Source organism: Podarcis erhardii, assembly GCF_964252035.2.
Source record: "Podarcis erhardii genome assembly, chromosome: 1".
In the NCBI taxonomy this organism is placed as follows: Eukaryota; Metazoa; Chordata; class Lepidosauria; order Squamata; family Lacertidae; genus Podarcis; species Podarcis erhardii.
The window spans coordinates 122,033,064-122,060,894 of NC_138497.1; the positions used below are offsets into that span (position 1 = coordinate 122,033,064).

Here is a 27,831-nt window from a genome sequence, read left to right on the forward strand (position 1 = left end):
GGGCGGGTTATAAATAATAAATTATTATTATATTACAGTGGTGCCTCCAAGACGAAATTAATCCGTTCTGTGAGGCTCTTCGTATAGCGGTTTTTTCATCTTGCGAAGCAAGCCCATTGACAGCTTAGCGGATTAGCGCTATTAGCGGTTTAGAGGCTTTTAGCGGATCAGCTGATAAGCAATTTAGGGCTTAGGAAAAGGGGGGGAGGGAAAAAAACCCCGCAGGAACTCGCAAGACATTTTCATCTTGCGAAGCAAGCCCATAGGGAAATTCGTTTTGCGAAGCGCCTCCAAAACGGAAAACCCTTTCGTCTAGCGGGTTTTCCGTCTTGCGAGGCGTTCGTCTTGCGGGGCACCACTGTATTATTATATTTGCCTTCATCAACAGTGACTCTGACAGCCGACATACATACATACATACATACATAGACAAACATACACGTACCACTCTTCTTGGATGGATGACACAGCCTCAGGTCATCACAGGTGCGGGCTGGATGTTTCTTAGATCCATCAGGGCTACGCATTGTTTCAATCTGACTACTCAGCGACTTCAGTGTGGCATGGACTCCCGGGTCTGTTTTATTGTTGTCATCTGGGGCAGCTTCATCTTCTGTGAATTCCGGCAGTGGATCGTGCATCATATCGTCATAATGTCCCATGATGTCCCCAAGTGCAGCAGTGAGATGGCCTGGAGGACCAGGGGGACCTGGGGGACCTGGATCACCTGGTGGACCCTAAAGGTAAAAGTAGTGAGAGAGGCCAGACTCCTGATGACTCAGTGAAACGCCTGGGGCACAAGCTATGAAGGGACAGCATTCTAGCTAAGTTGCTAAACAACACCTAGGTGCGTTGATCTGGCATGCCCAACTGCAATGGATTTGCGAGTAATGGAGGAGGGATGATTGCATTGTCCCAGCAAGAAAACACTACAGTTACAGCTGAGCAACAACTGGACAAATACTTTGACATAGGATGATGGTCTGAAGACTATCTAATCCTATGCAACATGGCCATGCTGCCTGGGGCGATGGAAGTTGTAGCCCCAAACGCCTGGAGAACAGCAGGTTGGGAAACACTGCTATACAATGTGCAGTGAATGCTAACGTGGGAATAAGTCCCATTAAACTCAAAGAGGCCTCCTTGATCGGGCATGTAGAAGATTGTGCTGTCAATTAATGAACTCACTTTTCTGCCATAAACACTCAAAGCAATTTGTAACAAATCAATCTAATTTCATCTGGTGCTAATCAATCTAATTTCAACACAGTGCTGTTAAACACTGTTGAAATCGATCTAATTTCTGTTTTTCTTTTTTTGACATAAATAAATAAGAATAAATAAGAATAATAATAATGTGCACCCCACCACTCAGACCATTCCATTGTAACTATCCAACCTCCCAAAATTTCAACACCTCTTGCCCCTTTCCATTTTAACAGTACAAATTCTACAAACACCCTCCATATCTCCTCAGAATCATTTCTCCTGCATATTCCCCATCTTACCTTAATGACCCATGTTAATTTATCATTACAGTGGTACCTCTGGTTACGTACTTAATTTGTTCCGGAGGTCCGTTCTTAACCTGAAACTGTTCTTAACGTGAAGCACCTCTTTAGTTAATGGGACCTGCCGCTGCCACTGCCACGCGATATCTGTTCTCATCCTGAAGCAAAGTTCTTAACCCAAGGTACTATTTCTGGGTTAGTGGAGTCTGTAACCTGAAGCATCTGTAACCTGAAGCGTATGTAACCCGAGGTACCACTGTAATAGCTATATCCCACAAAACCAATCTAATTTCAACACAGCGCATACTTTTTTTCACTAATCTCCTCCTTTGGAAATTAATTAGGGAGTCGTTTCCCCCCCCCCAAAAGCAACAAAATTCCCAATAGTAAAATGACTACCAATAGCTTTCTTACTTTTTGCACGAGTAATGGAGTAAATGCTGTATAAAACCCTAAATTGATACCGTCCCAGGCTGCCGCCGCCCTCCCTAAATTTCCCATTGTTTACCTCAGGTCCTGCTTCTCCCAAAGTTCCTCGTACACCAGGGGGTCCAACTGGCCCATGTGGTCCAGGATTTCCTTCTTTCCCTGACGGCCCAACTGGACCTGGAGGGCCCTGCATTGGGAAGGAATTCGCACATTAATCAGCTGAAGAGTTATACTTCTGGCTTTTCCTCCGCCTTATGTACCCCAACCTTATACTGTATGCGACATTAATGACTCGCATTAAATGTAACTGATCTGTAGAAAAGACTCTATAACCTGAAAATGGAGATACGGCACATACTTCTGTAATCCAAGAAAATCTTTAATAAAAAAAATATTTTTTTTAAAAAAAGTATCTCTGGACTCAGCTATACAGCTACAAATAAAACATTTTAAGTGTGTTTTAAGTGCAATATACAATGTGGCACTAGATGGCAATGGCGAGCCTTATGGGAAATTCAATGCGAAAAAGCATTTTCAGAATTTTTTAATATATGTGTAGATTCCACCTCTGTATATTAAGGCACAGATACAGAGCTAAGGCACTGTTTAATTTGGCCTTGCATCTACTTTTTATTCTCCATTTCTTAAGTTTCATGTTCAAATAACCATATTATATGGTTATTTTTGTTGCTAAAAAAGTCATGTTGAAAGCTGCCCTGGGGATTTTTTGTTATAGGGCAGCCTACAAATGCTATAAGTAAATAAATAACATCTAACCTGGCACCTAAGCAGGTAGGGCATGAATAACTGAGGGCAGAATCTGTCCCACTATCTGTGCTTTGTTCATATGCAAAAAAATAATAATTAAAAAATGGAATTGTGTTTGCAAGGAACAGGGAGGCAGTGTAAGTGATGCAAGGAAGTAATGGGAAAATATTGTAAAGAATGAACTGGGAAACATAACTAAGGATCATTAAAGATATGCAAATTAGCACACAAGGCATATACCATTTGCTCCGTGAATCCCATTCATCTTTGTACACAAAAAAATCCAAACATTTCCATAACCTTGAGGGATAGAACCTTGTTATTTGGGATTGAAAATTGAGATCCTCTGCAAGCTAACTTTTTTTTTTTTTTTTGACAAATCCAAGATTATCTTTGGAAAAGAATAGGACAAATAGCTTCAAGCAATAACCTTGCTTAACGAAAGTACATTGTAATCCCCATGCAAAGTTCATTTACTTTGAAATCAACAAAACACCATCTGCACAACAGCAAACTTTCAACAGGGGGGAAAAAATCTAATTGTTTCCATATTGTTTTTCATATCTGGTGTACTCACTCTAGGGCCAAATGGACCTGGAATCCCAGAACTGCCTTGTTCACCAATAGGACCCTGCGGGGAAATAAAATGGGTGAGGCATTATTTAAAATAAACATTATGGTAGTGTTGTGAGTTTGGGTGTTAAGCTGTGTGCCCGACTCCTCTAATCCCTGGACCCTGCAAGTGTTAGAATTTAATCAAGGCTTAATTCTTGGAATAGCCAGGTTAGCCTCCTGGTGAGCTGGTAGCCTGGGTGATTCCCTTAAGCGGGAATTAAATTAAGGGGTTAAAACAGTAAATGGATGGAGCCCCCGCCCTCAACAGACTGAGAGAGCTGGGGGTGCAGTGATGCGACTGGGAAGGAAAGCAGTAAGCTGGAGAGAGAGTCAGAAAAATATTTGAGAGTAACATTTGATTTCTGCTTGAAACCTGCAGCTATAAGAGAGAGAAAAGACCCTTTGGGGTGTTAATACTGTGAACCCCTCTATCACAGGCTCAGGTTGTATATGTAAGTAAATAAAGCATATATAATATCACCACAGTCTCTGCTGTGCCTCATTCCCAAAGGAAACACGAGCCCTGGGTTTGGGACTTTCGTTTTCACTCGCTTTTAAAAGTGAATGGTTGTTTTGTTATAATCCGCCCTGGGACCTTATGGAAAAGAGCGAGTAAGAAATATTGGGTTTTCTCCAACTAAGTTATACTCAGAGTAGACACAGTGAAAAGAATGGGTTTAAGTTAGTCGTGTGCACAGATTTCAGTGGGTCTACACTTTGCTTGACTGAGTTTGGATACTGTTATGTACTGAAGTTCTCACCCTGGGCCAGCAGGGGGATACTATAGATAGTTCAGGTCCACATATGCAAATAAGGGATCGAAAGTGACGTTCAGTGATTGGATAGTTACAGAAAGTTGTTACAGTTACATTGTATTGGAGCTCTATATAAGCAGGCTGGCTGAAGCCTTCGGTTCAGTTCTGTTCCAGCTTACCATTAAAGAGCTGCTTTGGAGAAACCGCCGCGTCGTCTGCTATGTCTACCCACTATTCAACAGATACAATCCCAAATAAATAAATAAATAACGCAGTTCATCATAAGAGGATGCAAAAGCAAAATTGTCTGGTAAATGTTGCCTGTTGTGTTATATGCCCAAGCTTGCAAATAGTCACTCATCTACTTTCCTGTGGCAAGAGCTTTCCAGGCAACTCGAAGAAGAAGAAGAAGAAGAAGAAGAAGAAGAAGAAGAAGAAGAAGAAGAAGAAGATGATTTTGATGGGGTGATTGTAAACTAGAAGGGACTTGGTACTCATCTCTTTCAAGTTCTCGATATGGCAAAAGATTTTCATTTTGGGGTTGAGGGCAGGCAGATAAGAAAGAAAAATGTGTTAGTACATTTTATTTGCAAGACACACAGGGGACCCTTTGGAGTGTGGGGATTCTGAAAAGCAAACAAGAGCACACTGCCTACAAAAGGCTCCCTATTAACTGCAGTGAGGAAAGGGGAAAGCCTTCTATCAAAAGTAATAGGAAGAGCATGCACAGTTGCTCCATATCTACAGTGGTACGTCTTATAAGAATTTTAAGGTCTTATACATATAATAAATGTTCATAAATGTACCAACCAAGCACGTACATAGATCAGCAGAGGAAGACCGACCTGAAACCATTTTGACTCCCAAACTGACAAAATGTTTTCTCTGCAAGGAGGGAGGGGGTCAGGGAGCCTTCCCATTGTTACAGGAATTTAGTAATCACCATTTCAAAGGGTGACAGACTACCAGGAAAGGCAATCAGATAAGGCTTTATCAGATAACCCGACAGACAGGAAAAACAACAACATTCAAATTTCTGTTGTAGACCGCCTTTTCTGTGATGTAGGTATGATGTTTGAGGGGGGTGGTCTTGGGTCAAACCCCTTCTGTGATGTATGTATGATGTATGGAGGGGTGGTCTTGAGCTCCAGGGCAGGGAATTTAAAATGTCTATATATGGGCAGGCACACCTTTGTTCAGGGTCCTCCTCCTTTCCTGCGTGTGAAGGGGGCACCCTGTTGCAACAGATCAATAAAGATCAGACTTACTAGTTGCTTTGCTTCTCAATATTCTCTGGTTGGCCTCTGTTATTCTCTCATACCAATAGGGTACCTACGTAAGGACTCTATAGGGGCTCTTGGATACCCCACAAGGGGAAAAGGGCAGATTTTGTTTACGACATACGCAAGTTCCAGATCAGAGATCATAGACAACAATGGAATCTTTGAATAAAAGTAAAGGCAAAAAAATATTGATAAAGACTCACAGGAGGTCCAGGGAGACCTTGAAGACCAGTGAAGCCTCGGTGACCCTTCTGTCCCCTGTCCCCTCGATCTCCGTTGTCCCCTTTGTCACCACGAGGACCTTGTGGACCCTAAAAGTAGGAAGGGGGGTAAAGTTAAGCATCATTCATGGACTTTAACTTGAAGGGTATTAAAAAGGTAAAGGGACCCCTGACCATTAGGTCCAGTCGTGACCGACTCTGGGGTTGCGGTGCTCATCTCGCTTTACTGGCCGAGGGAGCCGACGTACAGCTTCCAGGTCATGTGGCCAGCATGACTAAGCCAATTCTGGCAAACCAGAGCAGCGCACAGAAACGGCGTTTACCTTCCTGCCAGAGCGGTACCTATTTATCTACTTGCACTTTCACGTGCTTTCAAACTGCTAGGTTGGCAGGAGAAGGGACCGAGCAACGGGAGCTCACCCCATCACGGGGATTCGAACCGCCGACCTTCTGATTGGCAAGTCCTAGGCTCTGTGGTTTAACCCGCAGCGCTACCCGCGTCCCAAGGGTACTGCATGAGGCTTAACACTGATCTGACGATCTATAATTACAACACCCCATCTAACTCCCCCTTTGGAGGTGGGGTATCTCTGAATATCCTGCTTCTGGGCTTTCCATGGGCATCTGGTTGGACTTAATGCGCTACTGGTCTGATCAAGCAGGCTTTTCTTACATCCTTACATTTAACAGGGACACTGACCACGTGCTTAAATATCTCCCAGTGACACAAAAGGTGTACAGTTAGATTGTTCCCAAAATAAGTATGAAAATTCTCCTAGGGCAATGATGCCATAGTTGCAATGTTTTCTTTCCCCCTCTCTTGCAAGTCTGCATAATAAAAAAAACCCTTACAGAATGGCCTTTTGTTCTCTTTATTAAGAAACAAAGATAATTTCTAGCTTCTGGTTAATTCTGTTCGCTCAGAACTTTGAAGGGAAGTACATTTAAGAACATTAGTCCACTGGCTGCACTAGTCAAATGGTGGAACCAACTAAAAAGAAAGATTTTGCTACTGATTCAGCTTCCATAAGCTTGAATCCATCAGCTTCCTTAAGCTTATTCAACTAATAAATACAAGTACAAACCCTGTGTATACTTACTGAACTCACTTTTAAACTACAGTACAGTCGTACCTTTGATCTCAAATGCCTTGGCTCCCGAACAAATCAGCTCCTGAACAATCGAAATCCAGAAGTGAGTGTTCCGGTTTTCGAACGGTTTTCAGATGCTGAACATCTGGCACGGCTTCCTGCAGCCAATCAGAAGCCGTGCTTTGGTTTCTGAAAGTTTTGGAAGTCGAACGGACTTCCCTGAATGGATTCCATTCAACTTCCAAGGTACGACTGTAAAGGCACGTGCCGTTTCAAGGCAAATCCTAAATTGCTTGTACAAAGATTCAGTTCATGAGTAAATTTAGATTAATTTGAAATATTTCAATGGGTTGCTTGCATTAAGTTGGTTGAACCAAAATGCAATGTTATCCCTTTATTTATTTTTTAACAGCTGATTTGAAACTGACACTAATTTTGGAAAACAACTAGAAAGAACTGCAATGGTCTGGTATTTTTTCCTGCCCTAAATTTAACTCATTTACAGTCAGTTAAAAGTACTCATGTAGGACATACAGGCAAACCTCGTTTTCCAGCACGACCAGAAGGGCCCATCGGACCTCGAGAGCCCTACAGGGAAATGAAAAGTGGTTTCATTAGTTTATTCATGATTGATGCCATTATTTTATCAACTTCATTACCATGCTTATAGTTCTTTTACATAGTATCTCTATGATCGCCAATGACACTTCATAACGGCAGGCACTATCTGAGAAGAAGAAGAAGAAGAAGAAGAAGAAGAAGAAGAAGAAGAAGAAGAAGAGTAGTTTTGGGACTTCAACTCCCATCATCCTTAGCTAACAGGACCAGTGGTCAGGGATAATAATAATAATAATAATAATAATAATAATAATAATAAATTTTATTTATACCCCACCCTCCCAAGCCAAGGCCGGGCTCAGGGTGGCTAACAACCGATAATAAAAACGAGTTGAATGAATACGACTTAAAAACAAGATTTAAATACAACATTAAAACGTTAAAACAATTAAGATGCAGCCTCATCACAGGAGGAGAAAGGAAAAAGAAAGAGGGGGAGGGAATCAAATTGACTTCAAGCCAAAGGCCAGGTGGAACAGCCTTGTCTTACAGGCCTTGCAGAAAGAAATCAGATCCTGCAGGGCCCTGGTCTCATGAGGCAGAGCGTTCCACCAGGCCAGTGTTGAGAAAGCCCTGGCTCTGGTTGAGGCTAATCTAACTTCCTTAGGGTCTGGGACCTCTAGGGTGTTGCTATTTATGGTCCTCCATGGGGCATACCGGGAGAGGCGGTCCCCTAGGTATGAGGGTCCTAGGCCATGAAGGGCTTTAAAGGTCAAAACCAGCACCTTAAATCTGGCCCTGTACTCCACTGGGAGCCAATGCAGCTGGAAAAGCACTGGGTGAATATGCTCCCATAGCAGAGACCCTGTGAGGAGCCTCGCTGCAATATTCTGCACCCGCTGGAGCTTCTGGGACAGCTTCAAGGGTAGCCCTGCGTAGAGCGAATTACAATAGTCAAGCCTGGAGGCGACTGTCGCATGGATCACTGTGGCCAGGTAGGGGCGGGAAAGGTAAGGGATAATGGAAACTGTAGTCCCCAAACAGGTGGAGGGCCAAGTTTGGCCATGCCTGTCCTAAAGCCTTTCTCCCAAATGAGTACTGTCACAAGGCAACAGAAGTTTAGGATCAGAGTTTTCTTTCTCCTAAATGAGCTACCTTCCCAGGTTGACGGGCCCCATCTGCCCCTCACTTCCCTCTATAGCACATACAGAAACCACCTTCATGGCCATTGGACCCACTACTGGTCTCAATCCACTGGAGCCTGTCTTCACATGCAGCGGAAGTCCCTAACTCACCATTGACTACCCTCACCTGGTTTAGCAACCAGTGAAAGCTGTTTCCCGTGGTGTGGCCGCTGTCCCACACTGACAGCCACAGGTGAGAACTGAGCACAGGGTGGAGACCAAGGGTGGAGAAACTACATACAAAGGCAAAAGGAATTGCCCATACTTACTGGTTCACCCCTTAGTCCTGCATCCCCTGGAGAACCAACTGGCCCTGGAGTGCCTGGAGAACCCACAGAACCAGGAACGCCTGCCGGTCCAGGTTCGCCACGGTCACCCTGCAAGAAGAATTACAAATATTCACTCATCTGTATCTCACAAATTCATTCTCTGAGTGCCGATCCTTACATAGATAAAGCAGCACCTTATGCACACAGGGCAGAGGTATTAGCAGGAAGACCAAAATAATTTTAGGGAACAATTCTAAGCAGGGGAGAAGGACTCCTCAAACAGCCCAGTGAGGAATGTGCCCATTCAATAGCCACAACAGCTACTCACTTTGGGTTTGAGCAAAGCAAACAGTCTAATTTGTCAGCACCTAAATGATATTGAGCATCAGAACAACTTGAGCACAATAAGGAAATTTTGCCCAAGGTATGAATATTGTCCACCTTCCCATCTCGACTCCCTGGCACCCTATCTGCATAACCTAGCAATTCTAAAACATAGACCAGGCATAGGCAAACTCAGCCCTCCAGATGTTTTAGGACTACATCTCCCGTCATCCCAAGCTAACAGGACCAGTGGTCAGGGATGATGGGAATTCTAGTCTGAAAAACATCTGGAGGGCCGAGTTTGCCTATGCCTAACATAGACACACTTTTACCCTCACAAGATTGAATGTATTGCCCTGCTGTACTTGAGGGACGATTCCAACAGATTCCACACAAAAAACGCTTATGTCCCCGTGGGGATGGCTATACCGAATCGGTGGCACAGGTCCTTCTGGCTTGCACCCTTTATAAAGACGCGAGGAGTAAGATTACCACCCCTCTTTTATTGTCTATTCCAGGTCACCCAATCACTGCCACATTGTCCTTGGCAGATCAAGATGAGCAGGTGACAGCAAAGGTTGCAAGGTTTTTAGCTGGGGCCATCAGAATAAGGTTCACTATTTGACTGCTGCCTCAGGACCCTAAACTGTGTTTTATATAATCGACTTTTATTTCTGTTTTTGTATATCGCGTTGTTGTTTTGTTGCTATGGCCAATGGCTGATGCAAATAAAGATTCATTCATTCAAATTCAATAGCCATAGAATGCTGAGTGTCTGTCTGGTGGGCGGGGGGAATTGAAAACCAGGAGGAAAGAGGAGTGTAATGGAGTATCCTGGAAATGGACACTGCAGATTGGTTGGAAATCTGAACAAGATCATTTCACACTGCAACATCTTGTTGCATGCCCTTGCACGAATTGAATCAGCACTGAAACAACCAGCATGGCATGAAAGAGAGAGAGAGAGAGAGAGAGAGAGAGAGAGAGAGAGAGAGAGAGAGAGAGAGAGAAAGAGAGAAGATGGAGTAGAGTCATTCTCCTCACTCCTAGCAGAAAATCTGCTTCTTAAACTGACAGCCCATATCCACATGGACAATATCAACACATCCATGCAGGCAGGTGGCTCAGCCACAAATATGAGCAATGAGGTTATCTTAATAATGAGATGCACCAACTGTATTTGGCATGGTTTGTATGTAAATATGGCATGTGTAAGTACCACCACTAACCTTTGGCAGTCCTGATACAACAAATAAAAGCTACTGGCAGCTTTTACACTCAAGTGAGACCAATGGTTTTGTGGTGACTTGTAGCTTCTAAAACATTGGGGACGATATACTGGCCCTCCCTGAAACTATGGTTAAGTTTGTTTTCTTGGCTTTCTTATTTGAAGCTCTTGAGCTTTGCTTTTCTTGCAGCAATTCAGAATTTGGATTGTGATGTAACCCAAAGACATAGAAGACGCCAAAACTTACAACACAGCTCCATATAATAATTTACACTATTCTTACCCTTTCTCCAACAGCTCCATCTCGTCCTGGGGTACCATCATTGCCAGCAGGCCCCTACATCACGAAATAAAGTCAGGTGTTAACAGTGGCATTGATTATGTCTTAAACAGTGCAGTGTGCATGGGACTTCCCTTGAACACAGTTTGGAAACTGCAACTGAAGTCAGGGCTGTCTTAGGCATATGCAGTGCCAAGGTGCAAAGATTCCCCCCCCCCCAGGTTGCTCAGTCCGAGGCATACAGGAGGGCGGAACTGGTCGGCCACCTCAGCGTCTTGCTGGCTTGGTTGCTCCTGAACTTGCGGCACAGAGCTGCCCGCAGCAGAAGAGCCCACTGCGGCACTCCAACCGACAGGCGGGCTCTTCCCCGGACTCAACTCTCAGGCCCTGGACTCTCGGCCTGGTGCCCCTGAGAGCCAGGCGCCCAGGTGCCCCGCACCCCTAGCGCCTATGGGTAAGACGGCCCTGACTGAAGTACAAAATTTGCAGGCAGACACATACAAACTCAGCTGTGAGAATTTGCGCTTTGAGAATATATTATCAAGGAGAAAAATTCACTATAATTCACTTCCCTCAAAACACTTTCCAGCTACTGTCACGACCTCAAAAACAACGCAGAAACCAGATCATAATACTGAGACAAGGCATTTCAATCATGTCCGGAAGTTTTAAAACAACTACGCAAGCTCTCTGTCCATTTCTGAATCCAAATCAAGCTGCCAAGCATAACTAAGGCACTAAATGTCTTGGGTATTCCTCAGTTCTCCTACTCTCAAAATTTAAGTAGTTGAAGATCTCTGAAAGATTGTGTCCCTCAACCTTAGAGCCGTCTTTCCAGGGAGGCAAGTCTGCCACCGAGCCCATGGGTTTTCCATCACCAGGCAATTTGTGCAGGCCTTTCAGCTATTGTATTTTTACAACCATCTTGCCCCATATGGTTGTTCTGCTGCTCTGCTTTTACCTTGATATTTTTAGGTATTACTGTTGTTTCAAATTATGCACCACTCGGCCTGAGGGGCTTTCAGCTAATTAAACTGTAAACATAAGCTTCTGTGAATTGGAACATTTAATCAGTGCAATTACTATGTCATACGTTTACAGTGGGGGTTTTTCACCCCTCAAGAAAAATAGGTACCAGAACTCACCATGAAGTTGTAAATTTGCCGGGTGACTTGGGGCAACCCTGAACAGATGCCAGCATAACAATAGAGGTGCTAAAAACTACAACAAGCCGACACCCTAGCTGGTTTGGGGGGGGTTGCTCGTGGTTCTGGTGTAGGTTAAATAAATGTGCCCCCGCCTCCCTTTTTCTCTTAGATTCATGTGGATGGCTAGGGCAGCTCAAAAGGGCCCTCGCGCAAATGTGCATTTATGTGCCTGGCTGGGAAGCTTAAAGCCCGCCACTGCTAGACGGGAAACAAATTGAAGAAAAGGAAATGAGAATTGGCCCCACGCTATAGCTTGACCAATTGCAGCTAGGAGCAAGGTGGAGTCGTAGATCTGAAAAAAGGTGTTTGCACATGTTGGCCAGCTTCCATTTAAAATGGAAATGTTTGTATTGGGCTTCTCAGAAGTACATAAAGGCAAGAAGCAGGTGAGGGGAGCGGTGGCCCATAATGGCACCCACCTGAGAGGTACTGGAACTGTGCTCCAGGGCAGCGCTGGAGGCATATGCACCCGCTGCCCAGGGCAGGCGCGCTCCCAAGAGGGGCATGGCACGGAGGGTGCCCTCCCACATGTGGGATAGCCGCTGAGGTGCCTGGAGTGGTGTGTGAGCCCTGCAGCCGGGGGCAGAGCGAGCTGCCCATGGAGGACAATCGGCATGCCACCCGCAACTCCCAAGCCTCCCCCAAGCTGTCAAAATGAAGGGGAAAGGGGGAGTGCCACTGGCAAAGTGGCGCAGCTCCCCTCCCTTACCCCGACGGCTCGGGGTAGGCTTGGGAGTCGCAGGCGGCCAGTGCACCAAATGTCACCCCCCTCCGTGAGGGTACCCAGGGTGATCCGCTCCCACCCACCCCCTTCCTACGCCCCTGCTCCAGGGCGGTCTGGCTGAAAAATAAGCACTATACCTATATTTCTAATATATTACCGTAGCCTAGAAAAAGCCACTTACTTCTGGACCTGCTTCACCCACTGGGCCATGAGCACCTGGAGGACCTAGTGGCCCAGAAGGTCCTTTGTCTCCTGGTGGTCCTGTTGGGCCTTGTTTTCCTGGTGTGCCCTAGAATGAAAAGAAATATCATGCCTATGGTTAAGGTCACTGAAGAAGCATTTTGTGAAACATACCACTCTTTTCACATTGGGAGTAAATCTGAATGAGTATCGGTGCAGCATTAAGAATAACTATAATGTGTGTCATTCAAATTTTTGTGTTGTTCTACTAAGCGACAGAACAGTGTGGGGCGGAAACAGCCTATGGAGAAGAGACTAGGATCACATTTTGCTGATACTCACAGCAGGACCAGGTAGCCCAGGCATGCCCCTTTCTCCGCGTTGACCTGGCATACCCACAATGCCTCTCTGGCCAGTAGTTCCAGCAGGGCCTGGAGGACCATCAGGACCCTAGGAGGTAGAAGTGACAAGACAGGGGGATTGCATTGCAGACTCTAAGATGCATATTTAACCCAAGTGTACAGCTCTAGTTTGTTTTAGGGATAAAGGGGGGAAAGTACTAACTGTACTATAAAGAGTAGCAACTGGGAAAGATGTCAGAACAAGATGCAGAAATGAAACACCGTAATGCCACTAGAAGGCCCCAGTTTTAAATAAGAAAAGAACAGACATGGAAGTTTTCAATCCTGTTGTCACGTGTGACTTGTGAGAAATGGTTTGATGGTACAGTCATACCTCGGGTTACAGATGCGTCAGGTTGCGCATTTTCAGGTTACAGAGACGCCGAAACCCGGATGTACCGGAACGGGTTACTTCTGGCACTCGTGCATGCGCAGAAATGCTAAATCATGCTTTGCGCATGCGCAGAAGCACTGAATCACAACCCGCATGTGCGCAGACGTGGCACTGCGGATTGCGAACGTGCCTCCTGCACAGATCACGTTCGCAACCCGAGCGTCTACTGTAATGTATACTGTAAAAATGGAATGGAATAAACAGCATTTCAATGATGGATGTCTTTTGTACTTCCCTTTAGCTCATTCCCAAACAGACCTTGGCCATTTGGGTAAAGGCCATGGGAGAATGGACACTGGGGATCAAAGTAGGAGTGCCCATGTGTTGCGTGCAAGGCTTGGGAGGAATTATATGTTGGCCAAGATGGGAAAGAAAAATAGGGGAAGCTGCAAGATGGGGAGAAAGGGAATTAGGACTGCTGAGGGAAAAGGACCATAAGTGAGGTCATGAGAGAAGAATGGCGGCCATGGCACAGAAAGGCAGAAACTGACGTATCTTTGTGCCTCCTGGGGATGAGATTTTTGTTTGGTTATAAAATGTTTCTTGCTGTTAATCCTGTTCAAGGAAGCCAAATGACTGGATCTTTCAAACAAAAACAAAACAAAACATATTTTGGAAAGGAAAGCAAATAGAAAACCCTCCCCAAGCACCGCTCCAAATTACAGGTTGTCCATCTTCTCCTGAGTCTCCTTTGTCTCCAGGACTGCCAGGTGGACCTGCAGGACCTCGATCTCCTACTCGACCATGAGAGCCAGGATCTCCACGAAGACCAGGAGGACCTTCTTTGCCTGGTTCACCAAGAGGCCCAGCTGGGCCAGGAGCTCCCTAGAAATGAAAGTTTGGGTTAGAACTGAACGCAAAGGCAGGGAGCTAGATGTTTTCCAGGCAGTCTCCTTTCCAGGCACTAGCTTTTTTCGTTTTTAAAAAATGTGTGACTATTTTCAAATTCTACATAACAGCCTCATTATTGAGCTGTCCCTTTTATTTATTTCATAAACTGGGTAAGGAAATACAGCATATGCTCCCAACACATATTGCTTCTGACTTAGAATTCACTTAAGGGTGGGATAGCATGTTACCTTCAATTTCTCCTCCACACCCATGAGAGGCAGATGACCCCAAATCTAGACATTGGCAAAGCGGTCCAAATTAATTTGAGATGGTTTCTCACATGAATTATACCTTACTCCAGTGGGGTGTTAAAAATAGATCATGTGCCCTAGTTACAACCAGTTTATAACATTATGATCTTGCCTTCAATAAACTCAAAGGAGCATACACGGTATATCTTCATTTCACACCCCTTTATCCTCACAACAACCCCTTGTGTGAGAAAGTCTTAAGCTGTGAAAGGAAGGAAGAGCATAGGTTACCCAGTCTAAATTTAGCACTTGGCCCACTTGGCTAATCAAAAATGGTAGGGTGTTGTTCAATGCTAGTCAAACTCAGAATCAACCTACTGAAAGCAAACGATGCTAGATTTGTATTAGTAAGTTTGCATTAATTTAGAATGTATATTTATACTTGATTATTATTTTTTAAAAAAATAGCAACCTCCCAAAAAATGTTTCAACTTACGGTAGGTCCCGGGGGCCCAACTCTTCCAGCAGATCCGGGGAATCCTGTAGCACCCTAGAAATAAACAGACACAGACATGAGACAAGAAAAATTGCACCGTATCTATAAAACAAACATCCACATATCATGCATTTCATTTAATTATCAAAAACAAAACACAAATCAATATCAATTAAGGCCTAGACATTCCCAATATTTTTTATTAAATTCAATTACTAAATTAAATTAATAGAAAGCAAATCTACTTACTGGGGGTCCTTTAGTACCACGGCCACCTTTTAGTCCAGGGACCCCAGAAGGACCCTGAATGGAAATGAGAAAACAAAGGAGATATTCAGTTGCTGCAATAGACAGAAACCCTGCATCACCTTTTCCAGCGCTGCTTTTACTTACTGGTGGTCCATGAGACCCTGCAAGACCTTGGGGTCCTGGAGATCCAGCATCTCCTTTCTGCCCAGGCTCCCCAGGTTCACCTTTCACACCTGGCTGACCATCAGGCCCCTGTAAACACGGACACACAGAAGGAAATGCCATGTTAGAGACCTTTGAAAGGTTCCCAGCTTTACATTCTAAGCACGAATGGATCACTGAATAGCAAAGTTTATTCGTTTATTTAATGCATTTGCGTGACATTGGACGTACGAAGTTGCTTATTTTTAAACTGCTTTATTTTTCACTTTCTAAAAATATACACAACAAACAACCCCCAGATACCCACACCCCTTTAAAAATCAAAAACAAAACTCCTTGCATATACAATGTAAATAATAGTCAAGGCTGTATGTAGTCTGGAATCGATTACATAATTTAGATGTATTCTATTCTCCACCAAAGAAGTTGCCTTATACAGTGGAACCTCGGAAGCTAAACACCTTTGAACTCGTATGTTTTGGCTCCCAAACGATCGAAAACCAGAAGTGATTGTTCTGGTTTATGAACCATTTTCAGAAGCCGAATGTCCAGCACGGCTTCCGTGGCTTGGTTTTTGAACTGTTCCGGAAGCCAGAAAATTGGTCCAATGAGGTCTACACTGAATGCCAGTGGCTCTCTGTCAAGGCTTCAGGGAATCCTATCTCTCAAACGGTGGGGTGCCAAGAAGCAGAAAAACCAGAAGAGTTCTTACCAAGTAGTTTATTCAATATTCATAGAGAGAGACAAAGGAATGCAGTCTCTCTTAGATAATGGCATTGCTCCAAGTAAAGTCCCACTCTATTCCAAGTAAAGTCCCTTCTATTCTATGTCACCCCTGCGCCAGCTGATCTTTGCTTTCTGCCTCTGAGCTTTCTGTTCTACTACCCTCAAGGCTCTGGGAGAGGGGGGTTTAGGAATGCTTTCAAGGGACACTGAGTCTGCTAGCTGTCTCTCCCCGGGTGCTTCTTCTTCCTGCTGCTCTCCCAATATTTCCCAGCTTCTCCCCTCTGCAGCCTCTGAACTATGACCTTCTGCAAACCACTGTTCTAAATCTATACAGTCCTCCTCTTCTCAGGAAGGTGCAGGAAGAGGGGGGCAGTGGTTCCCACCATTCCTTCTCAGACCAGCCCCTGACACTCTCTAGGATTTCAGGCACAAACTTTTCCCAGTCCTATCTGGAAATCTTGGAGATTTCCTAGGATGTCCTGCATGAAAATGCACATGCTCTATCTCTCAGCTATGACCAGTGGCGTAGCGTGGGGGGTGCAGGGGGGGCCGGCCGCACCGGGCGCAACATTTGGGGTTAGGGCAAATCCACGGGTTAGGGGGCGCAAATCCACGGGTTAGGGGGCGCAAATTACTTGCCTTGCCCCGGGTGCTGACAACCCACGCTACGCCACTGGCTATGACACATCCCTATACTGATAACTAGGTAGAGCACAAATAAAGGAAATTCACTTGGGTACATCTGAGTGGTAAAAACGTAAGGCCATAGCATCAAAGTGTTTCAACCTGTTATCAGCAAAATGTTTTAATGACTTGCATTTACTACTGTTCTAAGGGCTATTTTACAAATGCTAGCAAATGACCCTTGTTTTAAGAATCTTTCAGAATAGTCTAGCATCTTACTGTGCAGAAGATAACATGGATGCCATAACAGGTGGTGATTAAAATAAACTTATTAGAAGATTCGCATACCTGGGGACCAGCAAAACCAACCGGACCAGTTGGGCCATTTTCACCACGGGAACCCTGAGAATGAAATTTAGAGAGAGAAAAATGGTTTTAAAGGGATATTCAAAACTTGCTTCTAAAGACATAAAATGCAGTCGTCTATAGTAAAATAACATGAGTGGGACAGGAATGATTCTAAGGAACTTTCTGTTGGAAAATAAGTTGATTTTATGCTACAGCTACACTTGTTACACCATTTGTTTCGTAAAAGAAGCTAATAGTACAGTTATAGATAATTTAGGAAAGAAGCCCAGAAAGCAATGCGCAAGCCTATATTTATTCTCCGTACTCAGGGACTCACCTTGGTAATTGTCATAATGTCCATCATTCCCATATGCTATAAGTAGGGATGGCTTTTCAATGCCCAAAGTAATTACTTATTTTACGACAAAGCTCTTTTAAGTTTTACCAAAGGACTAAAATAGCACACGCATATTCATGTACATATAATTATTTAGCTAACAAATCATTTTGGGGGGGTTAATTGTAGGGAGAAATCGAGGGAACTCAAAATGATGGATGCACAGAATCACAAGACTAACAGAGATGCATAGTTAGCAGTATAAGGGCAAGTGAAACTTAACATGTTGAGAAAGCTTGGTCAAGTTAAATAGAAGAAACTAATTAAGTGTGGAGGCAGGGCGAGGGAACATTCTTTTCTGAAGCCCAACTGACATGGACAAGAATTGACCAAATATCTAGAGGGTTGGCACCTAAGACCAGAAAGGTGGAAATCTGCCCAAAGACCTGCTCCGACCATAATGCAGTAAAGATGGATATAAGACTACAACCAGCTGGCTCTTTTAGATGGAAGATGAATGACAATTTGTTTTGAGATCAGGAAATTACTAAGAAGGCCCAAAAAACTTTGAAAGATTATTTTGAGATAAATTTGAAAACGACGGTGGAAAAAAGAATTATCTGGGACGCAAGCAAGGCCGTGATGAGGGGGTTCTTGATACAACAGAACACTGTTAAGAAAAGGGCACAAAATGAGAAAAAAGACATTATTTTGGAGAAAATTAAAGAATGTGAGAAGGAATTAAGATCAAAACCGAAGTCACAGCCGATTCTGAGAGAAATTAAACTTTATCAGGCACAATATTCCAGATTAATAAACCAGAAAATTGAGTGGAAAGTTAAACTAATGAAACAAAAAACATTTGAATCGGCAAACAAATGTGGGAAACTGCTAGCTTGGCAGTTGAAGAAGAGACAAAAAATGAACACAGTTACAAATTTAGAGATTGAAGGAAAAAATGTACAGAACCCTATGGAGATTAGGAAGTGTTTCCAGAGATGTTTTAAACAACTGTACACCCAAGGGCCGCAAGATGAGGCTGAGATAGAACAATTTTTGGTAAAGAATGGGCTACCAAAATTGTCACAAGAGAACAGATCAATCCTAAACTGCAGAATTACACGACAAGAGATTGAACAAGCCATTCAGAACATGCAATTGGGCAAATCTCCAGGACCAGATGGGCTTACCTCCAAGTATTATAAGACATTGAAAGACTATTTGATACAACCACTGATGGAGGTAGGCAATGAAATTTTGGAGGGGAAGAAGGCGCCGGAATCGTGGAAAGAGGCCTTTATCACATTGATACCCAAATTGGAAACGGAAAAAACACAACTTAAGAACTACCGTCCCATCTCCCTTTTATTTTTTTATTTTTTAAAATTTTTTTTATTAAATTTTCACATTTTATACACACAAAACAAAAACAAAAACAAAAACAAAACATGTATAGTTTCATACTCTTACTTTCTTTACCCTCTTTCCCTGACTTCCCCCCACCCCCTCTTCATACATCCCAATTGGGACGTCCCATCTCCCTTTTAAATGTGGATTACAAAATATTTGCAGACATTTTAGCAAGAAGACTTAAAAAAGTTTTAAATGAAGTAATTCACAAGGACCAGGCAGGCTTTCTCCCAGGCAGACAGTTGTTTGCCAACACAAGGAATATTATAGACATTTTGGAACTCTTGCAAACAAACATTAACACAAGAGCTGTGCTAATTTTTATAGATGCGGAGAAGGCCTTTGACAATATTTCCTGGAAATTTATGAAGAAAAATTTGGAAGGGATGGGAGTGGGTCAGGGGTTCGAAAATGGGATAGATGCAATCTATTCAGAACAAAAGGCTAATTGATAGTTTGTTAACTATCAATGTGGTTACAGAAGAGTTTAAAATTGAGAAAGGGACACGACAAGGCTGCCCTATCTCCCCATTGTTATTTATTTCAGTCCTGGAGGTGCTCTTGAATATGATTAGAGGAGACCAGTTGGTTAAAGGAATTCAGGTCAGAGCGAAACAGTACAAACTTAAAGCTTTTGCAGATGACTTGGTTTTGACCTTACAGGAGCCAGAACCCAGTACGAAAAGAGTATTATAATTAATTCAAGAGTTTGGTCGGGTGGCGGGATTTAAATTGAACAAGCAGAAAACTAAGGTATTGGGAAAAAAATTGACAGTTACAGAGTCAGAAAGGTTTCAGAAAGAGACAGAGTTAAACGTGGTGAAAAAAGTAAAGTACCTAGGGGTAAACATAACAGCAAAAAACCTGAGTCTTTTTAAGGACAACTATGAGAAATGCTGGTCAGAAATTAAGAGAGACTTAGAAAGTTGGTCAAGATTGAAACTTTCCTTGTTAGGCCGAATCGCTGCTGTAAAGATGAATGTATTGCCAAAAATGCTGTTTCTATTTCAAACTTTGCAGATTGTGGACAAAATGGAGTGCTTTCGGAAGTGGCAGAGAGATATTTCCAAATTTGTCTGGCAGGGCAAAAAGCCCAGAATTAAGTTTAAGATATTAACTGACGCGAAAGAAAGAGGGGGCTTTGCCCTGCCAGACTTAAGGTTGTACTATGAATCAGCAGCTTTCTGCTGGTTGAAAGACTGGCTGCTTCTTGAGAACACTGATGTTTTAGATTTGGAAGGATTTAACAACGCTTTCGGATGGCATGCATATTTGTGGTATGACAAGGTTAAAATTCACAAGACTTTTAAGAACCATATTGTCAGAAAAGCAGTATTTAATGTCTGGACAAAATACAAAGACTTATTGGAAAGTAAAACTCCAAGGTGGCTCTCACCATTGGAAGCTAAGGCCCGGAAAAGACTCAATATGGAGGCCAAATGGCCGAAGTATTGGGAAATTCTAGAAAAGGATGGAGACAATTGGAAACTGCAGAGTCAGGAGAAAATGAAGGATAAAGTGCGAGATTGGTTGCACTACGCTCAGATTAAAGAAGTTTTTAAACTTGACAAAAAGTTAGGATTCCAGGTGGAAAAATCGAAGTTAGAAACTGAACTTCTAGAGCCCAAAACTAAGGTACTCTCTAGAATGTATAACTTGCTGTTAAAATGGAACACACAAGATGAAACGGTCAAATCAGCTATGATAAAGTGGGCACAGGACATTGGTTATAATATTATGTTTGAGGACTGGGAGAGGTTGTGGACTATTGGGTTGAATTTCACTGCATGTAATGCTTTGAGAGAAAATGTTATGAAAATGATATATAGATGGTATATGACCCCAGTCAAACTTGCAAAAATATACCACTTGTCTGATAACAAATGTTGGAAGTGTAAGGAAAGTGAAGGAACATTCTTTCACCTCTGGTGGACTTGCCCTAGAGTGAAGGCTTTCTGGGAAATGATATATAATGAGTTGAAAAAGGTATTTAAGTATACCTTTTCTAAGAAACCAGAGGCCTTCCTTTTGGGTTTCGTCGGCCAGAAGGTGTTAAAGAAGGACCGAACATTTTTTATGTATGCAACAACAGCAGCAAGGATACTCGTCGCTAAGCATTGGAAAACCCAAGATCTACCCACACTGGAAGAATGGCAGATGCAACTGACAGACTATATGGAATTGGCTGAAATGACTGGCAGAATCCGAGACCTGGGAGAAGAGATGTTGGAAGAAGATTGGAAGAAATTTAAGATTTATCTACAAAAATATTGTAAATTATATGAATGTTAAGAAGGATGCAAGAATATAAACAACTGGGCACCATTAAGATAGAGGAGGTGATATATGAAGATAAGTTAAATTTAAGAAAAGACAAACCTTTGGAAAAATTTTAAGTTATATTTAATTCTTTAAGATTTGAATAAAGGATATCAAAAATTAGAGATATAATATCGGAAAATTAGATAATAAGAATGGAAATAAGGGAACAAATTTGCTGGAAAATATTTTTTTGGCTAGGAACGCAGGAGCGAGAGATGTGAGGGAGTCCAAAGAAGTTAAGAAGATTATGTTAAAAGATATGTTATATTGTATTGTTTATTCGAATTGTAACTAAATTAAAAAACTGCTAATAAATATATTATAATAAAAAAAAAAGTGTGGAGGCAGGGAATCCTGGGGTGAAAGAAGCAGCTAGAGAGTAACTAAGTAAGCAGGCGGGAGCAGCAGGAGGAGAAGGAACTGGACCTTTGCAAGGAAAAACAAAAGCATAAGAAAAACAAGGAATGTAAATGCAGTTGTTCACTTACAGGATTTCCACGAGAGCCTGCAGGACCGACTAAACCTCGAGGACCAGGTTCACCCTTTAAGGGGGGAAAAAGTACACAATATATTATTGTGCGTAGTCTGGAATAGATAAAAAGTAATAGAATACCATAAAGGACACTGATGTGTTTACCAAAATCCTTTTACCTTTTCACCAGCGGGACCTGCGGGGCCAACTGGGCCTAATGGACCTGGGAGACCCTATGGAATAATAAATAATAATAGTAAATATCCAGTCAAAGGAGTGAATTTTCAGAGTCCTGCATTGAAAGCAGGGTTTCCCAAACTTGGGGAAAGGACCTCAGGGGTCATCCGAGTTCAAGCCCCACAAGGAAGGAATCTCAACTATGTTATATATGCCAGGGGGCTATCCAGCCTTTGTTTAAAAACTGCCAAGGTTTGAACCCTATAGTAAAATTGATTCTGGAGCTACTAGGTTGGGCACTTTCAAATGGTGTGTGTGACACTTCTGGAATAAAATGACTGCAGTATGAAGAGCACGGAGATAAAAGGAGCTGTGTGTCTCAGCTCCACCCCATCCTCAAAACCAACTCCAGTTTCTTAACTCCTGATATCAAAACCACATTGCTACGGTTTAGCGTGCATAGTTGTTGATTTCTCGTCACCGGGAATTCCCAATTGTATGAGCATCCAAAGAGGATTTTAGAGCACATTATTATGTCACCAGGATGTGGGTGGGGGAGATAAGAAGAGAAACCAATAATTGACTCACCCTTGCGCCATCGTTGCCAGCTGTCCCTTCACTGCCTTTTTCTCCTATACTGCCCTGAAAAAAGCATAACGAAAGTTCAAGTTATTTGCAATGCATGATACAGAATCATGGACAGAAAACCAGTACTTGAAGGAGAAATAATGGGGGGGGGGAGGCTTACTCTATCGCCTTTGGGACCAGGAGTTCCAGCAATACCTCTTTCTCCCGGCATACCCTGAAGACCTGGTGGCCCTTGATCTCCAGGAGTTCCAGTGGGGCCAGGATTCCCCTACAGTGAATAAAGGATATTGGGTCTTTTTTCCGTCGCAAAATGGAAATTAGGAGGTCTTCTCATATCTATGGAAACTTACAGGAGTTGCTTTCATTTTTCTTTCTTTTTTCCAATTTTTTAAATTGATTTTCCACATTTATCACAAAAAAGACATAACAAACCACATAACAAAGAAAAACACATTACACCACAATAAACACAACTAAACACAAAGGAAATTTGTATCTTTAAATATCTAATTCTCATTACATTGATAACTGACTTCCTCAAACCCCCTCTATCTGAATTTCATTAAATCACCTATATAACAGTTCTCCTACTTCATATTTCTAATATTAACTCCTTTCATTAACGAACCTCTTCTCCTTTATTAATATTCTAATCCTTAATATTTACTACACACATTCTTATTCTACCCCTAAGCCTATTTGTTACTTCCAAGAATTTTCTACTTATCCTATATCACAACATTTGGCTAAATATTCTTTAAATTTCTTCCAATCCTCTTGTATCTCCTCTTCATTTTTCTGTTATATTTTTCTGCTTAACGTTTTTGCAGGAAAATGGATGTCAACAATGCTCACATTAGCTTAAGCAATGGCAGAAAGATGACCATAATTACATCAGGTTTTGTAACAGAGGAGATCTCTTTGTATAATGCGGTAGGAAAGGGCGGGCGATTAAAAAAAAAAGTACTATGGAAGTATGAGTCGGAAGTCAACCTCTAAAGATACATTAAACTGGAAATTAATTTGAGATTTGATAAATTTGTTGATCTCTTTTTTGAAAACTTAATAATAATTAATTAGCCAAAAAACCCCAAAAACACCAATGCTCATGTTAGGATTCTGGAGTACACTTGTATGTTTCTCCTAAACCTAGTTCTAGTCCAGATCTTCCCAATCCATGGCCCACCAGTAAGAATGAATCCCACCAGCCACAAATGGCAACATGCCAGGGTTGGAAAATGTTCCGGGTTTACTGCCTGACTGATACCATATAAACAGCAGATCACAATATATAGCTGGAAGCTTGTGTTTGGCTGGGCGAAGCTACACACTTGCAAACCCAATCTAGTCACATATCCCTGGAAAATGTGGGTTATATACAAGAAGGGAATGGATTACATAAATGCAGGGCTCCTGACCAACAGGGAGCCAAGTAGATTTCTCCTGAGGTTAATGATACAATACTACTAAAAGATGGGCCTATTCTGCCAATTTGGGGGTGGGGATTAAAATCACAGCTGTGCTCTTTAGTCCAGGCTTGTAGACAGACATACAACTGCCAGTGGTGAGCAAGAATTGCCTATGAGTGACCAAGCAAGGAAGTTCATTTAAACTAGAAGAGAACTGCTTCTTTTTTCTTTTAAAGCACAAGCAACACAGGTGTACACAAAGAGCAAGTCGCCATTTTTGTGGACAAGTAAATTATAAACTTTTCTGCAAGGCAATGTCAGCTACCTTGGTTAGTTGTGCAACACGAAAGAGCATGATGTGGGCCACATCTGTACCAAGGTTAAGACAGGAAAGACTTCCACCGTACCATTATATGAAATGGATGATTTAAATTGTCCCTTAATATTTAACTTTCCTGTGTATTCTCAGCTTCCTTAGTCACCTACTAAAATTTGATAGGATCATCATCTGACCAGCATCTTGCTGGATTTTTCCAGAACGTAATTGTTTTGTACATGCTGGTTTGCCCTTGTCAGTTTTGAATAGGACGCACACACACAAAATTACCTTTGGACCATCAGGACCTTGACCTCCAGCCATTCCCTTTTCCCCCTGAAGACCAGACGCTCCTGGATTTCCTCTCTCACCTGGATTGCCACGTTCACCCTGGAAATAGACATATTAAGCAATTATCTAGCCACTCTGGGTTTGCTGGCTGTAATGCTCATAATTATTACAGGACAAGGAGATAGTGAATTCTGTAGACACTGGATATGAGTTGTACAAAAATAGAGTTTAAAGAATAATCCATCATTGACATTGGTGACATTTTGTACAGCATATTATGCTAGGCCTGAATTTTCCCTTCTCCACTCACTCCCTTGCGCAAGAAACAGGTGCAAGTGCCCTCACCTGTGAAAAGGCAATCGATAAGGGAAACGTGGTTTAGTACTATATCTTTATTACAGAGCAGAAATGTTTCAGCTGACACTGCACATTTTATGCAAAGGCCTCATATGCCACACAAATGGTAAGTCAAAGAGTTCCTCACAATTGCCACAAGTTGCTGAAGTGTCATTACTAGTTGAAACTGTGACACCAACACTGGGTCACATAGAATAGTTTGCTGCTACCTGATGTACTTTCATCTCTAAAGCTAAGAAGATCTAGGCCTAGCCGGTACCTGAATGGGAGATGAGCTTGGGAGTGCAGCCACATGTGTGCTGCTTTAAGCTCCATGGAGGAAAAACGGTATAGAAATGTAACTAGCAGTGTAAACATATAGACATATGAACAAACTGAAAATACAAGAGTCATATTCAGACAATCATATTTTGCTTTGACCTTCATGTGAGTGACCAAACAAACTAGGAAGTATTCCATTAACTATAGCTTCCCGCAGGGCTTTTTTTTCCCAACACCCCTCAGGTGGACACCATTGCCATTATAAGAGAACAAGTGGGGAGTTCATGGTGAGTTCCGGCACCTCTTTTTCTAGAAAAATAGCACTGGTTTACCTTTTTGGCTAAACCAAGAAACTATGGTTAACAGTTTCAGAACAAAAGCAAAAGCACAGCTTACCCTTGGACCCAAAGGGCCTGTAACTCCAGGATCACCAGGAACACCCTATAAGAGGAGAGCAAATAAATCATTACTGACTACTAAACAGAGAAAATCCAGGGAAACTTTTTCTTTCTATTCATCATTGTTAGGCTGGCTATAAAAGCATTGTTCTGAAGTGAAGTTGTTCATGCTGAAAATATACCAGCCCAAAAAAGGACGAGGAATTGATTCATATTGTAAACACAGGAGATATTGCACTATAACACATGAAATGGCAAAAGAATGTTATAAAGCAACCTAACTTATGAATGGCAAGTTAAAACATCGTTTGCTTGTTTTTGTTTTTATTTAATTATACTTTTCAAATTTATACTTTTCATTAATTTTACAATCCATTTAACATTTTAAAATTTGTCTTGTAGTAAGGTTAAAGCTTACTGGGAAATGATATATAATGAATTGAAAAGGATGTTCAAAATAACTTTTATTTTAAAAACCCAAAATATTTTCTTTTGGGAAATATAGGGACAGAACTACCAAAATTGTGTAGAAATTTATTTATGTATGCTACTACAGCAGCAAGAATGTTACTTGCCCCAAAATGGAAAGAAGCAGAAGTCTGAGTAAAGGAAGAACGGATACAAAAACTTATGGAATATGCAGAAATGGTAAAACTTACCAAAAGAATAAGAGATCAAGATAACAAACTTTTTATAAAAGATTTGAAGTGGTTTATTGAATATTTGCAAATAAATTGTAAACAGATAAAAACATTAGCAGGATTATTGTAATCACCTGCCGTTTTATAAGAGTCTATATTTACAGCAGATAATTAAATGAGTAAGTTAAATGAATTTGGATATGCAGAAGATATGAAAAAATAAATTTAAGGAACCACAGGAAAAGGGGGAAGGAATTTAAAACATAGTTACCTGATCACCTGGCTTTCCGCCCTCGCCTGGAGGACCTGGAGGACCAGGTAAACCCTGTGGGAAAAATGAGCAGAAAGGTCACTGGACATCTAGGAAAACACAATGGAAGGATTGTCTCTGGTATTTTATGTGGACTACAATAGGATAGTGATTTCCACTTAGCTAAGTACTGTGGACCCCCTGTTTTTCAAAAACCCAGCCATGGACCCTCTACTTTTGAAAATGTTGACATCTTTTGTTATGTGAATGGTGCCACCATACCCTCCAACATGTCCCAGTGCAGAACCAGGATGTGTGTCTTCTGGGTCACACGCCTGCCTGAGCTACATGACCCACACGATCTCACACGAGACGCGCATCCTCACTATCGTGTGCGTTTTGGGGCATCATGCTCTCGCGCAAGAGCATGGCCCCCTCAAAATGGGGTGTCTTGGACTGTTGACGGGTATGTACCTGGGTGGGTTACATAGACCCCCTTGGGGTCCTTGGACCACCAGTTGGAAACCTTTGCAACAGAGCAATCGTGAGTAACCTGAGAAAAGAAATGTACTCGCTGTGCTGTTTTTAACACTTGATTGGGAGCCGCCCAGAGTGGCTGGGGAAACTCAGATGGGCGGGGTATAAATAATAATAATAATAATAATAATAATAATAATAATAATAATAATTTGCATCCAGGAATGGTGGTATAGGATATCAGCCCCACTGCATATATAAACTGAAAAATGTAATGGATTGTTCCATTTTTGCTAAAGTACCTCCTCTTCGCAGGATATGAAAGTTGACATTTTTTATGATAGGGCTGCAAAACATTATCAGTTTAATAATTTTTTAACTCAGGGGTGGGGAACCACTTTCATTCGGAGTGCTGGACAGGTGGGTGGGGCTTTCTACATGTCAATCACCTGATGTTATATGATGTCAGGTAGATACAATCACGTCCAAAAGGACAGCAATAGTTGCATCCGGTGCCAGATTTAAACAGCACAAAAGGCAAGTCAGTGCTACAAAGGAACAATAAATAAGGAGCATACTCTAAGGCTTCCCATTGTTCCTTTGCAATGCCGTCTTTTCCTGCCCCATGCCATACAATGTCAGGTGAGGGGCAGGTGGCACAGCCAGCCCAAAGCAGCCTTAGAGGCCAAATTGGGAGGCCTGTTGAGCCCAATTTGGCTCACGGACCAGAGATTCCCATCAGTGAGTGTCAATTTTAATCAACGAGGACAAATTGTAATCCATAAGAGCATACTGTTTTGAGGCTAGGTTGCATCTGGTGTATAACTAGGTTGCATCTGGTGTATAATGCTATGAACATTGCCATTACAGTGGTACCTCGGGTTAAGAACTTAATTTGTTCTGGAGGTCTGTTCTTAACCTGAAACTGTTCTTAACCTGAAGCACCACTTTAGCTAATGGGGCCTCCTGCTGCTGCTGTGCCCCCGCTGCACGATTTCTGTTCTTATCCTGAAGC

At 42.3% G+C, this 27,831-nt stretch overlaps 1 protein-coding gene across 1 annotated transcript in view; it reads right to left on the reverse strand.

The window, feature by feature from the left end:
* Window positions 1–27,831, reverse strand: part of COL5A2 (collagen type V alpha 2 chain) — a 187,401-nt gene that overhangs the window by 10,727 nt on the left and 148,843 nt on the right. Inside the window, exons 31-51 of the mRNA XM_081855923.1 lie at window positions 26,361–26,414; window positions 25,447–25,491; window positions 24,433–24,531; window positions 22,577–22,684; window positions 22,417–22,470; window positions 21,831–21,884; window positions 21,668–21,721; window positions 17,111–17,164; window positions 15,395–15,502; window positions 15,251–15,304; window positions 15,002–15,055; window positions 14,087–14,248; window positions 12,971–13,078; window positions 12,630–12,737; window positions 10,520–10,573; window positions 8,685–8,792; window positions 7,208–7,261; window positions 5,565–5,672; window positions 3,286–3,339; window positions 2,020–2,127; window positions 446–737 (exon numbers count right to left, since the gene is read on the reverse strand). Of these exons, the coding sequence (XP_081712049.1) occupies window positions 446–737; window positions 2,020–2,127; window positions 3,286–3,339; window positions 5,565–5,672; window positions 7,208–7,261; window positions 8,685–8,792; window positions 10,520–10,573; window positions 12,630–12,737; window positions 12,971–13,078; window positions 14,087–14,248; window positions 15,002–15,055; window positions 15,251–15,304; window positions 15,395–15,502; window positions 17,111–17,164; window positions 21,668–21,721; window positions 21,831–21,884; window positions 22,417–22,470; window positions 22,577–22,684; window positions 24,433–24,531; window positions 25,447–25,491; window positions 26,361–26,414 (1,894 nt within the window). The remainder of the gene's footprint in view (window positions 1–445; window positions 738–2,019; window positions 2,128–3,285; window positions 3,340–5,564; window positions 5,673–7,207; window positions 7,262–8,684; window positions 8,793–10,519; window positions 10,574–12,629; window positions 12,738–12,970; window positions 13,079–14,086; window positions 14,249–15,001; window positions 15,056–15,250; window positions 15,305–15,394; window positions 15,503–17,110; window positions 17,165–21,667; window positions 21,722–21,830; window positions 21,885–22,416; window positions 22,471–22,576; window positions 22,685–24,432; window positions 24,532–25,446; window positions 25,492–26,360; window positions 26,415–27,831) is intronic.